This window comes from Poecilia reticulata, chromosome 9 (genome assembly GCF_904066995.2).
Source record: "Poecilia reticulata chromosome 9, P_reticulata-male-v2, whole genome shotgun sequence".
Taxonomy (NCBI): Eukaryota; Metazoa; Chordata; class Actinopteri; order Cyprinodontiformes; family Poeciliidae; genus Poecilia; species Poecilia reticulata.
This window is the reverse complement of record NC_088838.1, coordinates 27178661-27194136: the sequence shown is the minus strand read 5'-3', so window position 1 is coordinate 27194136 and position 15476 is coordinate 27178661. Positions and strand designations below refer to the sequence as shown.

At 37.3% G+C, this 15476-nt stretch overlaps 1 protein-coding gene across 1 annotated transcript in view; it reads right to left on the bottom strand.

The window, feature by feature from the left end:
* LOC103469947 (transmembrane protein 132B) overlaps positions 1-15476 on the bottom strand; it is a 243194-nt gene that overhangs the window by 51853 nt on the left and 175865 nt on the right. The window contains exon 7 of the mRNA XM_008418032.3: positions 2506-2701. Coding sequence (XP_008416254.2) covers positions 2506-2701 — 196 coding nt within the window. The remainder of the gene's footprint in view (positions 1-2505; positions 2702-15476) is intronic.

Here is a 15476-nt window from a genome sequence, read left to right as displayed (position 1 = left end):
AAGAAATTGGGTAAATTGTTATGTCGGAAACATCAGAAAAAAAAGTTGCCTTTCAAGTTTTTCTTTGGTCAGTGTTACAAAATAGCTTTACATTAGGTGCTACCAGTTCTACTTTTATCTTGTGAAAGTCAGGCCCTCTGAGTCGAGGCTTTCTATCAAAACCTTTCACTTCAATTACAGCTGCAAATAATTCAGGGTATATCTCTACATTTCACCTCTCTGTATATGCCAACAAAGGAATCCCAACTCACACCATAACTCTGCACCACAAATGCCATTCTCTATGTTGGTTCAAAAGCAAAATGTTGGGTCCATCTCACCAGCAGACCTTATGTCCCATATTGGTTGTGCTCCTTGTTGCAATCTTTAAAAATGCCTTGTAGGCTGTTTTTTTCAATGTGCTGTCTATATGCCACTCATTCATAGACATCTGATTTATGAGGTGCACAACTAACAGTTGTCCTACTAAGGTGATCTGTCCTACCTAAACCACCTCAAGAGCTACCATGAACCTGTTTTCTTGATTAATGCTTTTCTTATCTGACCTGTAAATTTGCAAGGATAACCATCTGTTATTAGGTCTGATATACTGAAAACCAACACTCACTGAATGTCTCTATCTTTAGTTTAATGAAAGAAATATGGTATGAGCACCTTTGGGTTAGATACCACTGTGAGCTGACAACAGCACCTGGCTTCATGTTATTCTCTGTTTATAGGGGATCAATTCTCCATGAAAAGTTAAAAGCTTGGGATACCATTTTGAACCTGACCAGGCTTTAATTTTCTCTGTTGTGATGTTTTTTTTCCCCCCACAAATGTTCTGTAATAAAACATTCAAGGCATTCAGAAAGCATATGTATTTATCCAGAGATTAACTTCTTAACTTGATTAACCCCAAAGGGTTTTAGAAGTAATTTCCACCCGAAAAATACATACAGGAATAGCTCCCCAGTTATCAGATCAAACTGGAAACTTGTGGTGTCTGTGTAAAGGAAAGATATCAAATAATGTTTTTCTAATGTCAGCACTATCGTAGCTGTTACCCTCCCTGGTGTAGTTGCCATGTCAGGCTTAAATTGTGGACTCTTCACTAATTCAGTGACCTCTTGATGGGAATTATTTGGACTGGATTTTAAACATCAGATGAAAGGAGTAGATTAAGTACAAATGTATAATGCCCCGTTGGAAGTTTTAACTTCGTCTTCAATAACAAACAATGGTTTCCTACAGTCATCCAATAATGTGAAGTCGAAGTAGGTTGTATGATAGTGTTTTGTTTGCTGTTTCAGAGAAAGAAAGGACCTTTCAGTCTATGTTGTTATGATTTTAGTAGTTTAACCATCAACAATCCAATCATACAAACTTAGCTGTCCACAGAAAGCTGTCATTGATTGTTGCATACAAGTATATATTCTATCTTTGCACTTGGAGCTTTGGTATGATTTCATATTAAATTGTATTTCTGTTTTGAGTTTTTTTTTTTGTCATATCATCATTATATTGATGAAAAAATATTATATGTAAATCCTGTAGTGTTGCAGTTTGGAATAATGGTTTCCTATAGTTTCTAAAAAGAGGAGGCTTAATGAAATCCCTTAAGCAAAATTGGGTTTTGTCACTGGGGGTTTGCTGTTTGAAGGAGAGCTATCAGGCCAGATTAGCTTGACCTTAGTAGTAATGGAAGTAGGAGCATTTTGAAATGCATCCCTCATTTCATTTTTAGCCAGTTGTCTCTAGTTTGCCTTTCCTAAGCCATAGTTTTTGATTTGAGTTTGTGAATGTGGGATGTAAATGAGTTAGCTTCACACATTAGGAGATGCTACAAATGTTTTGTAATGTTTATTTTGGTGCTCAACTTAGATTTTTTTATAAGTGTGTTTTTGGGTGCAGAAAATCACACAGATAAAATTAGATTTTACTAGAAAAATAAAAACTTACTAAATATGGTATGTTTTCATTAAGTTTTAATGAAAAACTTAACGAGGCTTCTAAATGTGCACAACATCCCACAAGAAAACAAACAAACAAACAAAAAAACAGCTTTCTAGTTAATATTTGCACACATAGAAAGGAATATTTCCCTGAAATACTTACGTAAATCCTTAAGCATGGCTTAGGCTGGAAGTAGCTTAGGCTCTGGATTGACGTATTTAGAATGACAGGTGTAAAACGGAAGACGATTTCAACTGAAAACGGGACCCTGTCAGCTATCAAAGTACATTATTGTGTGTTTTTATGGCTATGCTTTTTATTATTAAAACTTTGGTGGGCTGAAACCGTGTGTGTGAGAGAATCCAGAAGGTTTGCATCAAGTGCAGTATTAACAAAGTGAACTTTAATCTTAGGCTAACCTGAACAAATGGGAAGGACCGGGGTGTCGCCACAAAGGTTAGGAGGAGGAGCAAAGAGGAGATGAAAAATGGAATCCATTCAGGCATGAGAAATATGTGCAGCTGTAATCGTAGATTTAAATCTGCTCTCATCTGGGAGCAAATCTCTTACCTCTGCCAGCGGCACAATGCCCTGGATGTCGGAGTTGCTAATGTAGAGGTGGGAAACTTGTTCCGTTTGCTTCAAAGCCATCTGTGTGTTAGCGGAGTATTCCACAGTCCAGCGCAAAGTCTGGGTTGGCTTCAGATTAATCACGTTGTCAACCTCAAAGTCCAGCTGCATTACCTCATACGAGTGACTGTCCAATCTATAAAGACAGAGAGAGGATATCAGTTATTCGACATGTTTATTGAAGACTCATACTGACTTTGCCAGGGGGAATGGTTTGCATTCTGACTGCTAATGTGCAGCATGTAGAGTTGTGACCAAGCTTGGATGCTTTATAAACTGCTAATGCAATACATTCGTTCATGGATTGTCATATTCTTTTCCAAATATTTGAAAATAATGCTTTTGTTTTCCAACACAGAAAGGAATTTGCTGGGAACCAAAGAATTGTTTAAAGTGCATCCACAACTTCTTTAGGACCGCGGCTGTGTCCTGTGTCTTTGAGGGTTCTTCCACACTAGATTAAGACAACCTCTCGTCTCCAAGACCTCCACAACCTGTTCAAAACCTTCTTTAGTCCGAAAATAAACATGGTGGGGTTACTTTTATAAATGGGTTTTTCCTGGCCATCATAAAAAATTGCTACCACAAGGGGTATCAAACCTGCCAAGGATTGTATAGATCTGACAACCGTCATGCAACAATCAGTGGAAATACAGCTGTAAACTGATCTCCATCATCCACTTTTTCTTGCCAAGAAGTAATGACTATCAATATCTCATTGTTGGATCAATAGCATGAGAAGATGTAAATGACAGGAGAGGTTTCTGTACAGTGCTGCACATCACTGCCACCCTGGGAAGTAATTATAGTTTCTGCAACACAATGTGAGAACATCCTGGCAGGTTCAGTCAGAAGTATTGATGCAAATTAAATCTAAAATTACATGTTAGAATTTAAAAAAATAAATACATAAATATAATAAACCCTCACAACAATCCTATGAAAGTTTTGTGTCAGGGATGTTTCACATGCAATTTTGAGTAATTGTGTACCTGGTGAACATACTGGATGGTTTTTAATGTCACAATAGCCATATCTTTTGCTTGCATTTAAGTGTCTCTGTGTTTTTTGTATTAAAAGCAGAATCTGCCAGTCTGTGAGTGGCTCACCATTTCTGCTGCTGCTAATTGGACTGATGTTCCAGCCCTGTGAACCAATCAGCTCTGCCCTCTGCTCACCTGGCTGATCATCTGCAGCTGCTTAAATATCGAAACACACTTACATTCTAGGCGACTGTGATTCGATTTGAGCAGCTTGCCCTTGTGTCTTTTGTTGTCGGGACTTAAATGAATGTATGTTTTGGAGACTGCGCTTGATTAGACACCAATTTAATTTGTCTTGGACCAACACGTTGAGTAATGGCCCAGCTACATCAATTGTGTACTTGGAGGCAGGTCAGGTCTGGTTCTCTTCTCTGTTACTCCAGCCACTTCAACTATTTAGATTACTGGTGATCGTAATCTCAGAGGTGCTACCTCACATGTGTTTATGTTTAATTAATGTCTTTTTTGTTTTATTCTGAATGAGGGAAGATTTGGGTAGTTTTAAGTATATCAAATTAAAAGAGTTTTATTTAAATCATTTATTGATTTAGAAGCATCCATGGGGCCACAGATCCTCCTTGATGTCTCCTGACGAGACTCTGGTTTTACCTTTCTTTGTTCAATATTATCTTAAAACACTCATTAAACCTGTAAGGCTGGTTAACCATACCAGGCGTTTTATGATAGTACCCTCATAAAGTCTTTCTGAGCTTGATTGTAGAACATTATATGGTCTCAGTCATTATTTAGTGAACAAAATTATTTACTAAAGTCAGGTTTATTTCGTTGAGGGATTCTAGTTTCTTTTTTAGAACTCATTACTTAGCAAAAGGTTTGAGATGTCAAGAACTTTATTAGATCTTGGGTTCAAAGAGGGAGAAATCCAGACACTAAGGTTGGGCTTTTGTTTGGGTGTCACTTAATAATACCTGCATGACTTCAGTCACATATTACGATTGAAGAGAAATGTCTTTTTAAAATGAGCTTATTCTTAGACTAACGCATAATCTGAAATGTAACTGTAGAAGACTAAACTGAGATTAAGTCCTTCAAATTTAGGTTAACAATGAATTGATTCACACGAGTAAAGTTGATGTTTACGTTTCTGAAGAAAAAAAAAGTCAAACTGTGCATGAATTATACTGTTTTCTGAAATGTAACAATTTGGTGCAGAAAAAAGGTTTGCAGTTCACACTAAGTGCAACACAAAAGCTGTACAGACAAAGGCTCAATGTGCACAATATTACTGTATTTTTATGATTGCAAGAAGAGACATAATTCAGATGCATTTCAGATAAACAGAAAGTACTGTCACTGTTTTGTCAATTCCCTCAAGGAATCTGTTGCATCTCACACACACACGCACAACGCACACGCGCGCACACCCACACACACACAAACCCCAGAGACAGTGAATCCTGGATAAAAGTTTTAGTGTTTAACCTGTTCCAAGACATATGCATTACGTATATATTAAGGTCATGGCAAAACAAGTCACATAGGGTTTGCAGTAAATGGTGTCTGTGTGAGAATCAAAGCATTTGTCTGCAGAGATGGGTGGATGATAAGTGAAAGAAGTGGATCAAGGAGGAAAAGCTGATGGAGTGTCAGTTTGCCTTGACCTCTTTTACTTCACCGTCATGCTTGATTCTCAGTCATTTGTCTTCACCTAACCTCATGTCCAGTCTTCCATCATATCCTACCATCACATACTGCTGCTGTTTACAAGATGGAGAGACAAATGATACATTTTGGTATATATGCTTCCTGCTTCCTGTTCTTTAACTACCTTCAAGAAAGGAAGAAAAAGGAAGAAAAAGAAAACTCAATGCATCCACTGCTGCTTAGTAGATTTGTGTTAAAATGGCCATTCTATAAAATAATTAATCTAAAACATTTAGACGAAACTTGGAGGTGAAGACAACAAAATAAATGGGCAAGAAAACGTTCCTTTTTAAAATGTGATAAACATCTTTTCACTCAGACTTGTTACTTTTTAGTTTATCTGATATTTTTGCTGCACATCTGTTCATCTTTATTAATTTATTGGTGTCCCTTGAACTCCTTTTCTGTTCTTTGTGTATGTTTCCTAATCGCAAAGGACACATTAGAACCAGCCCAGTTTAAAATTTTCATAGGACAAAAACTCAAAACCTGGATAAGCCTCGACACATACACACTGAGACACAATGCCCTGTCGCTCTCGCTCTCCGTTCCTGTCTTTCCCACTCTCATAGATACATGCACACAGGCGATACACAAGCAACACACTTCTCCCGTCTCTCCGCCTTGCGCACAAGTCGATAGCACACATGTGCTGAGACCTATCCAAAAATTGTTGAGTGTGTTTCGGTGCAGTGTAATCACTGGAGCAGAAAAAGAAATGTGTCTGCAGTGACAGGTTCATTCAGGTGTTAGCTCCGTCACAACCACTAGGATCTGAAACAATATTACACTGTCCTCTAGTGCATACACATACGAAGACATTCCCACACATAGACACACACAAGACGTACTCTCCAGAACTCAGAACCGACCAAATAAAGGAATTGTAGAAGTCCATGCTTTTCACAACTTTTCTTCAGACAAAGCTAATCCTAATGGCTCGTAAACACTAGTCTTTGTGTAATTATTCTAGATCATTTATTTCACTTAGAGAATTGAGTTACTGAACTTTTACTAAATGAACTTTTCAATCCTTACATCTTTTAGTAGATAAACATCTTACCTGACTTGGTTAAGCAAAGTTGTTAAAGAGACATACTCTGAGTTGTTTGACTTTTATACATGGAACCAAGAAAAATGCTTTTAAATAAAAAATTACTAAATTTGAACAGCTGACATAGAAAAGTGATTTTTAAGTTGTAGAAATATGCCAAATAAGTGTTTCTTTCTTTTCTTTTTTTGTTGTTTTTTTTGCATACATTTGCAAAAGTGACAGGAAAATCGCTGTTATTTCACTTGACTTCTAATGTCTGTGCACTTCAGGGTGGGATGAAAATTCAACAAAATGACAGCATAAAACATTAAAGAATTTAAACATTTTTACAGCAGCCAAGCATCTTGAAAATAAACTTTTTGTGCCATAAGAAAAGCTTTTCTAGCCCCTTTTAAAATGGAAACAAACTAGCATATATGAATAATGATGTGCTGCCTGGAACCACAGACTGTGACTCTCTGTTGCTGTAAACTGTATTTTGTGCATCAGGGCGTCACTCTTTGGGGTATTACTATTGACTTCTAGTAGTAGTCCTTTGGCTTTCAATATTTGACACATTTCCTAATTTCTGATTTGGAAAGGAAGGAAAAAGTGCTATCAGCAGCAATTTAAATCACAACTAAAAAGAATAACTTCTATGTATCTATAATAATGTGAATGTACTTTGTGCCCTTGGCCAACAAAAACAAATGTTTTTGAACATAGATGTCTTATTTGACTCACTATAACACTTTATTTCAGTTTAATATGTTGTTTATACATCTACAGGAATTGCTGAGTCCTAGTAATAAAACTGGAATAAACAAAAATAAATCAGAAAAAAATGCTACAATAATTTATTGCAGCTATTGATAAATTAATTTCAAAGATGTAATGAGAATCAAGCATTTTAACAATGCACACTTCAAATAGTTTGAATACAGTTTAAAAAAATGTCCCCGTCTATTTGTCACCCGATAGCCGACCATAAAATAAGAAGGACAGGCAGATCTCTATCTTTTTGATATTAAATTGCTGCAGGAACTGCTTGGGGAAGCTGGGATGGCTTAGCCTATAAACCCAGATAAACGGAGACACTTCTGGCAGCGGCGAGTGATTTCTGAGATGTGACGGTTGGACTCACTTTGGTGTCTAACTTGTTTGGTACTTATGGGACTCTTGAAGCTGATTAGAAGAAATTATTGACCCTCTCCACCCCCACTTTCTGTTTAGCCATCAATTAAACAACTCAGTACCCAGTCTGGACCAGCGTAGATAAAATCATGATTGCAGTCACAGAAAGATCACCGCTTGCTCTGACAGGAGGGTTGAGATATTTAGCAGTTTTTAAATATTTCAGGAAATGTATAGTTGTGTGCAAGTGTGTCTTTAAATTGATTTGTCATATGTGACATGTGAGTAAGAAAGGACTTGGCTCAAATACCCATGGGGGAAACACAAGGACACACACCGATCCTGTGACACCTCCAGTGGACCAAGAGCCAAGGACCCGTCCATCTTTCTGTCGCAACTGTAACTACAATACACACCAACCTGCACTGGATCAAAACACATCAAACTGCTTCATTTCACTGAGAGTTAGAATTGGCTCATGTGTTTATTCTTATAGAAATAGAAATATTGGAAATACTTATTAAAAGACAGAAGTAGAAAGTATAAGTTTCCAGAAGAATTTTCGGTGGTATCTCCCATTTGGTGTGATTTTGGCACTTGAGATATTTCAGACACATTCGTTGCATCTTTAAAGACCACAAGGCATACATATGGAACTACTTTTGTGAAGAATTTTATTACTCAAGCTATATTATATCTTACTTTTAGAAGGGCATTATTTTCCTAGTCACACCACTAAATTATTTTCATATAAAGGAGTTTTTGTGTTACCTGTGGAATACCGTGACTATGCTAACCTTTTCTAAAAGCCTAAAACATGAGCCTTATTAATGGTTGGTTTAGTCCAATCAGAGTATTTAAAACCCATTTTATTAAAGTCATATATAGATTTACCAACACATTTCTCCTAGCTGGAAGTAATTTTATGGTTTGAAAAGAACCAGCCTGGATACTGACTGGAATCCCTTTCATTTTTAGAATGTTCTAATAAAATATGATAGGATTTGCGTGTAAATGGCATAATTTGTGCCCAATTTAAATTGTGTAAATCATTTTTAGACCACCTGTTATTTACACTTATAAGTGGGCAAATTTTTATAAGATTTTTTGTTTTGAGAAACCAAAAGGGCATTGAAAAAAAATATTTTCACAGCTTTAAGCATCAATAAAGTGATACCCATTTCATTGCTGTGGCAGGTACCATTTCATGAAGACAATGCATAACTTCAATAGTTACAGAAACATAATCAATTTCTCTAAAGTGTTTGCCTTACGGAGACTCCACTTATGGCTGTTCTGTAATTAAAACCTGACTGCTGACCCCTCGCTGGTTTCTTTCCCTGAAGACAGGCAGGTGTTGAAGTAAAAAAAAAATAAAAAATACAATCTGCCACAAAGAGGCAAAAGCCACATATATAATCCATAGACATACATGGAGTTCTTCACACCATGTAGTGAATGCTCAGAGGACAGGGGCGTCTTATCAAAGAGTGCCATAGGAAAGTGGTGGTCTCAGGGGAAATTCAAAGGACAATGGAGAACAAACACACGCACACATGAGCCAAAAGACATTCACCACTGGCAAGAAAAAGAGAAAACATCCCCTGGGAGAAAACAAGGTGTAGCAAAAGGGGGGGATGGAAATGGGAGAAGAACAAGAAAACAACACGGAGGAACAATTCTCCACACTTTGCTCAGAGGAAGTTGTCACTTACAGCATTTCCCCCTCAGCATCTTCACAGCCGGTGGCTCACTGCATGTTTGTGTGTATGCTTCTGTGTATTTGTCAGAGAAAAATAAACTCCTGAGATTCTTAAGACAGACAGATAACTTTTGTGTGTTCTGGACTCAGAGCTGCAACACATGAACACAGAAGATCCCTGGATTTGGCACCCCACTGACCCCAAAGCCAAGTGTGCAAATATGCACACCATGTTTTGAGTATTTGTGATTTTATTCCCTTCCGTCACACACATGTGAAGGTGAGCACTTATCAAGAAAAAGAACCTGCGTCCTTTTAACCCAGGTTATGAATGACAACGTATGAGCATTTTTCGCTACAACAATAAGATTATCAGCTTCTAGTTATATGAAATGAATCATTGTGGGCAATACACAACCTAAGGAACTATTAATTTATGCAACTCATGAACAGATTATCCTGAATTCCTTTAATTAGTTTGAATAAACTCTTGTAGCTTTCAAGACTCAAACAGAGGCTCTAGTATACTTTCATTGTTTGAAGTACAAATGAGATTATAATTGTAAAGTATAAGTAGTTAATTAAAGATACAAAGTGGATTTTTCTTGATCTCAGCTGGGTTAACAATACTCGTGATATTTCAGCCAAAGTTATAACAATGACTTTACATTAACCAACTCAAAAATGTGACTGAACAGAAGACTTTATTCACTCTATTCACTACAAACACAAGGAGATAAAAAAAACAAAACATCAAATATCCACAGTAAAGTACCAACAATCACTGACCTGGCAATAATAAGTGCACTTCTTTTTGAAATGATCTACAGTGTCAGTTTCATTTTTCGATGCACACTTTAAGACCAACAAAAAAGTGTGTGTGTAATAGAAGGAGTGAGTGTGTTTCTGCTGTCAAGAATACAGTGAGGTTGTCACCAAGAGGAGAGGGGGGACTCTGGGGAAATGAGCTTGCAGAAACAAAGGACAAACACAGAATAACCCTCACATACGAACCAACGCACACTGTGGCTCACTTATGTTGAGCTGTGGATTACTACAAGTTTAGTGCTGGGAAAAAATTAATAACAGAACGTGGGTACACTGCACTTCTTAAATATTCATTAGAATATGTGCATGACATACCAGCATATACTCTCAAGGTGAAAACTGATAGATGGCTGTAGGATAGATCAATAGTACAGAACCAGTGAAGAATGACACACAAAGTGTTAGTGACGTAGTCTTTCTAACTTCCTTTTGTTCGTGGCTTTAGAAGTACTTAAGCACTATTTCACTTAAAAAAAAAGAAGTCAAGTTTATGCAGAATTAGGTTTGGAATTGTCTAGTTTTAAAATAAAAACAGACCTTCCTTAAAGCTGCAAGATGCTATTTTTCAAAAAAAAAAAAAAATTGCGTTTCTACACATTTGTTAAAACTTTCACCATCTCATGACAGTGTGGTATGAGACAGATAATCTGTGAAAAGATCGATCTCCTCCACTTCCTCCCTGTGCTGCTGTCTGAAGAAATGCACCAGTCCCAGTCAAAAGCAACTAATCAGAGCCAGGAGGTTTGTCTCATACCATATTGTGATGACATGACACTTTTAACAAACATGTAAAAGCATTTTTTTTATACTAGTTACAAACTGTTACTCCAAAATATGTAACCCAGTGTCTCTAGAACTTTTCTACAAACACACTTATAGATCAAGTGACCACATGTTCTAGTTTACGCAGGACTTTGCTGCATTGAAGCCTCTTCCTCAAGGTCTTTGAAGGCGTCATGTGGGGTTGCCCCATTTGGTGTGGGAGTGATGCTGTGGGTGCTTGGGCTACGTCACAGAGTGGGGGACTCCTGTTAGGTGGCCAGTTGCTCCTGGGCATATGTTGGGATGGCTGCAGGGATCTAGGCTGAGCTCTGGAGGGCATCCTTCCCATTCGACCTCCCCACCTTGGTTCTTCTGCATTCCAGTTGCTGTGGTGGTTTGGTGCCCATCATGCTGGGGGCTTCAGGCTGGGGGTCTTCCCTCTTTGGTGTTAAAAGACACTGGATCCCTGTGTGGCTGGGCCAGGGGGCTCAGTGGCCTGCATCTCACCTTTAGTCTATTTTTCCTGGAGGCTGCTGCTCCTGTGCTCCGCTGGCGACCTGCCTCTGTGTGTATGGCTGTCCTGAGGCGGTGCCTTGTGTGTATCTGCCTGGGGGTGCTTCCGCCTCCCGGAGCCAAGTCCACTTGTCCTTTGCGTCTCTTGGCTGCTGTGTGCTGCAGGCTTTCTGCCGTTCTCACTATTCTAACAGCCATGCACCTCCAGGTGACTAACTCGCTCACACACAGCCATCCAACGCAAACACAGCATTTTCTACATGTACGCCCATCCATACACACAAATACCAAATAGCTGAAGGTCACACAAACACAGGTTACTATTACAGCATGCGGCCTTCCTGCTTTGATGCTGGATGCAGTCATGATTTAATAAAGTCAATCACTCAAGTAGGATACCATCCTCAGATTGTTCTTGTAGCGCAAAACCTCCCTGGCACATGTAGGCAACCGGTTTCTTTGTAGAAAGCATGAAATGCTGACAGGACATGTGAAAATAAAGGAAGTTTTAAGCATAAGCCAATTATTATTTTATCGATGTTTGATTTTTTTTGGAACGTCAAACCTAATTTGAAGAAAGTAATTAAATAATTAGATTGAATCATTCTATATTTTGCTATACGCATCATTTCTGCATATGTCCCTGCCTTAGAGGAATTGTTTGGTTTTTGGTGTTGCCAGCCATGCTAGTTATTGTCTTGTATGATTGCACATAAGTATTTCTCTGATATGCACAGAACTCCTGTCAAGCACCTGTAAACACAAATATAGGCCCATGACGTCTCTTTTTCTTGTTCAGTCTTCCTTGCTCATAGCTACCCCCTACCCAGACAGCAAAATATTCCCCCCTTTCATTTCTAACATACACAGGTGGCAAATGCACACCTTTGCCACACATACTGCTTGCTTTTATCATTCACCCATTAAAGTACCTCCTCATACTCCAGTTGTCTTTCCTCATTTCAACACAAGCTACATGTTCTCTCTTTTCATCACATGCACACAAGGGGACAAACACAAACCCCCTCGTGTCCCTACACCAACAAAAAACATGCAAATGCTTTTAAGAGAGGCCCCAAAAAAGTCTGCTACTGTGTGGGTCTGCACCTCTGCAGGAAGATGGGTGGATAGAGTAACGGCTTCCTTGGGTTGGCGTTTTGTTGCTTTTAGCTTGTCTGAGTAGTTTGGAGGATAATTTCAGTATCTAGTTTTAAGGTCGAGTGTCATGGAATGATGAGGAAAAAAACAAAAAAAACATTTGCGAGTGGTAAATTGAACCAGAAAAAAAGAGGTTCAGAAAGGTGCAGTGACATATTTGTAGTTACTAAAATCTTAATGCCTAACATGAAAGTACTTTGTTACAAGAAGCCTCGTGTTATTTTGCTCTGAAAGCAGTCGAAACCTGCGTCAAATGTTTTACATTTCCCCGAGAACATGATTATTTCATCTCTTTTATGACCCAAGTAATGGATGCATATTGCATAAAAATGTTCAGTATAAAATAAATTAGACTTTCTTGAGGCTTTCTGTTAAAATAAATATTATACATCCAATTTTGTTTAAATTTTAAACAAGCAGTTTTACATAGCTTGATCTTTTCGCTTGAATTTGTTTATGTAAAACTGAGAACTGAAGATAATCAATTATACCATAAAAACACAATTACGCCACATTAATAAAACTAAATCTTTCTATGCTTTTGAATAAAACTATTTTTCACGTGTTGATTTTCTCTTAAATTGACTAATACATCATAAAGGAGAGACCTTGTTTCTCCCGTTTCAGCTTCTCTTCACTGGTTGCCTGATAAATCATGAATAGAATTTCAGATTCCTTTGCAAAGATAAAACTGTAAATAATGAATCTTCATCTCATGTCAGATCTGATTGTTCAGGTTAGTAGTGTTTATAATAGAGAAAGGGGAGGCAGATCTTTTTTTTTCTTTTCATAGAAGCTACATCTTTGTAATCTGCCTCCCAGTTGTGGTAGATCACACTAAACCAGATCTTGTTGGAGAAAAGTTTTCCTTTCTCCTGTCACTACATGCAATATTTAGTCAATGTCACAATGCAATCAACTGTGATGTGTTTATATTCTCATCCAGGATATGTGAATGCTGCAAATCATTGACTTGATGTAATCTGCTGGGTTTAAGTCTGCATGTATGATTGGTTTGAGATCAACTGAATCTGAATGGAAATGTTTGGTTTTTTAAATAATTGATTTCACTGGATAAATGTCAGCAAATTTTTACTCTTAAAATTATGTCATTTTAATGGTTTTTATGAAGTGGTTTTTATGACAAATCATTTTTTGTTGAGAGAAACTTAACTGACACTGTTCTGTACTGTAAAATTGACAGTACTTATTTATCTATATCTATTTGCTTCACTATCTTCAAGTATAGTAGGAGGCAATATGACAGGAAGAGGCATCAGAAAACACGTTTTGTAGATAAAAGAGGAGCGATGGGACAAAACCACCAAAGAGAAATAAAACATGAAACGGAATCAGCGCTTATTAAATCCAATGCAGAAATTTGACTTTGATGTTCTTTTTCTTAACAATAATTGCTGCTTCATGATGAGGAAATTGAACTCTAATGTTTCTATACACAGCTTTCTGTGCACATACAAAATGACTGAGTTTCTTGACTCATCTTTCAGATAACTTAAGGTTATGGATCAAAGTACTCCACCTTGTGAAGCTACTGATGACATTCAAACAACCTAAAGTCCTACAGCCTTATTTTAGCTCAGGTGAATATTGCAAATACAAGTGTAGAAAAATATTTTTGTCAGAATTTCAGTAATAGAAAAGAAATGTAAATGTCTTCAGCTGTGTAGAAGAATGAAAAGGGAAGTGGAAACATAGAGTTGAATAAAATTCTAGGTATTTATTAGACTTCTAAACCATTTTGCTCTTTTCCTGCACTATAATTTGTCAAAACTTTGCTTTCCGACTAATAACCTTTCATTTTGAGATGATAATTCTGGTGTTCTTTCAAAACCGTCTACTTGCTTTGTAAGAGCTGAACTTGGTATACCATAACAGCTTAAAAGCAAGAAAACCTTTAAAAAACAAGGAAAGGCGTTGAGACTTTTTCTTCTTTTTAAGTTTTCTGTAAACATTCGTGCTCTGATTCTCAAAGTAAAAGGAACAAAACAAAAAAAAGTCTAAAATTTGATCCTCAGTCTACAATTTTACTGTAAAATGTAAAAACAAAGTTTTGAGTTTGTTTTAAAACAAACTCAAAACTTTTGTGTGATTGCTGCTAGTCAGTGTGCTTACTGATGTCCAAATAGGATGCAACACGGCCATAAGATTTTGGTCGAAGGGACAGAAATCACATGGCTGTACAGCATGTCTGCTCTGATATACACTTTATTGGATCCTGTTGCACTTAAATTCCCTTTTGCCAGTCGCAACCACTCAGACACACACAGTGACATGTTATCGATCTGTAGGGGCTGTGGAAAAAAACCCTGGAAAAAAGGAGATTGACAGTTACAAGCAATACACACACACACACGCACACACGCACACACACACACATATGTTGGGAACTCTGACACTTGCACAAGTACAGTCAAACATCTGATATTTTAATAGCACCACTTTATCAACATCCTAAAGTTGATCTAAGTAGGTCATCCAGCAGACTGAAACAGACACAAGCAAACAATCGCCTCTAATCAAATTTTTATTAAATGCAAAGTCAAACTTTTCCTCATTGTTTTCCTTTTGTGAAATTTGTTAATGGGGGTCATGACATGCTCTGGGGTTGTTTGGTCAAAATACAAAGTCAACGCAATATTGCATCTTTAATTCTGTTTCTAAATACACAAAACTTTTCTGCTGCCAAAATGTAAGTTGCTGAGAACAGATGGATGGATGGGCGGATGGATGAATTCTTATGCCATCACAGTAAACATGGTTACCGTAGTATTTACTGAGAACATTCTTTAAAAAATCTTATATCATAAAAGGATAAAGTCAAATTCCTTGTTTGTGCACATAAATGAGGTGAATAGAATAAATTTGATTCAATTAATCCAACTGAATGATTGCAGTTCAGGAAGAAAATTAGTCGTCCATCAATTCAAAAGCTATTCAATTCCACTTTGTTTCTATAAATGTCAAGTTCAAATGCCCAATAATGCCCACACATACTTTCTCCCCCCCCAACTCTTAAAAAAAAAAAAAAGTGATTAATGTGGTAGTGGTTTAA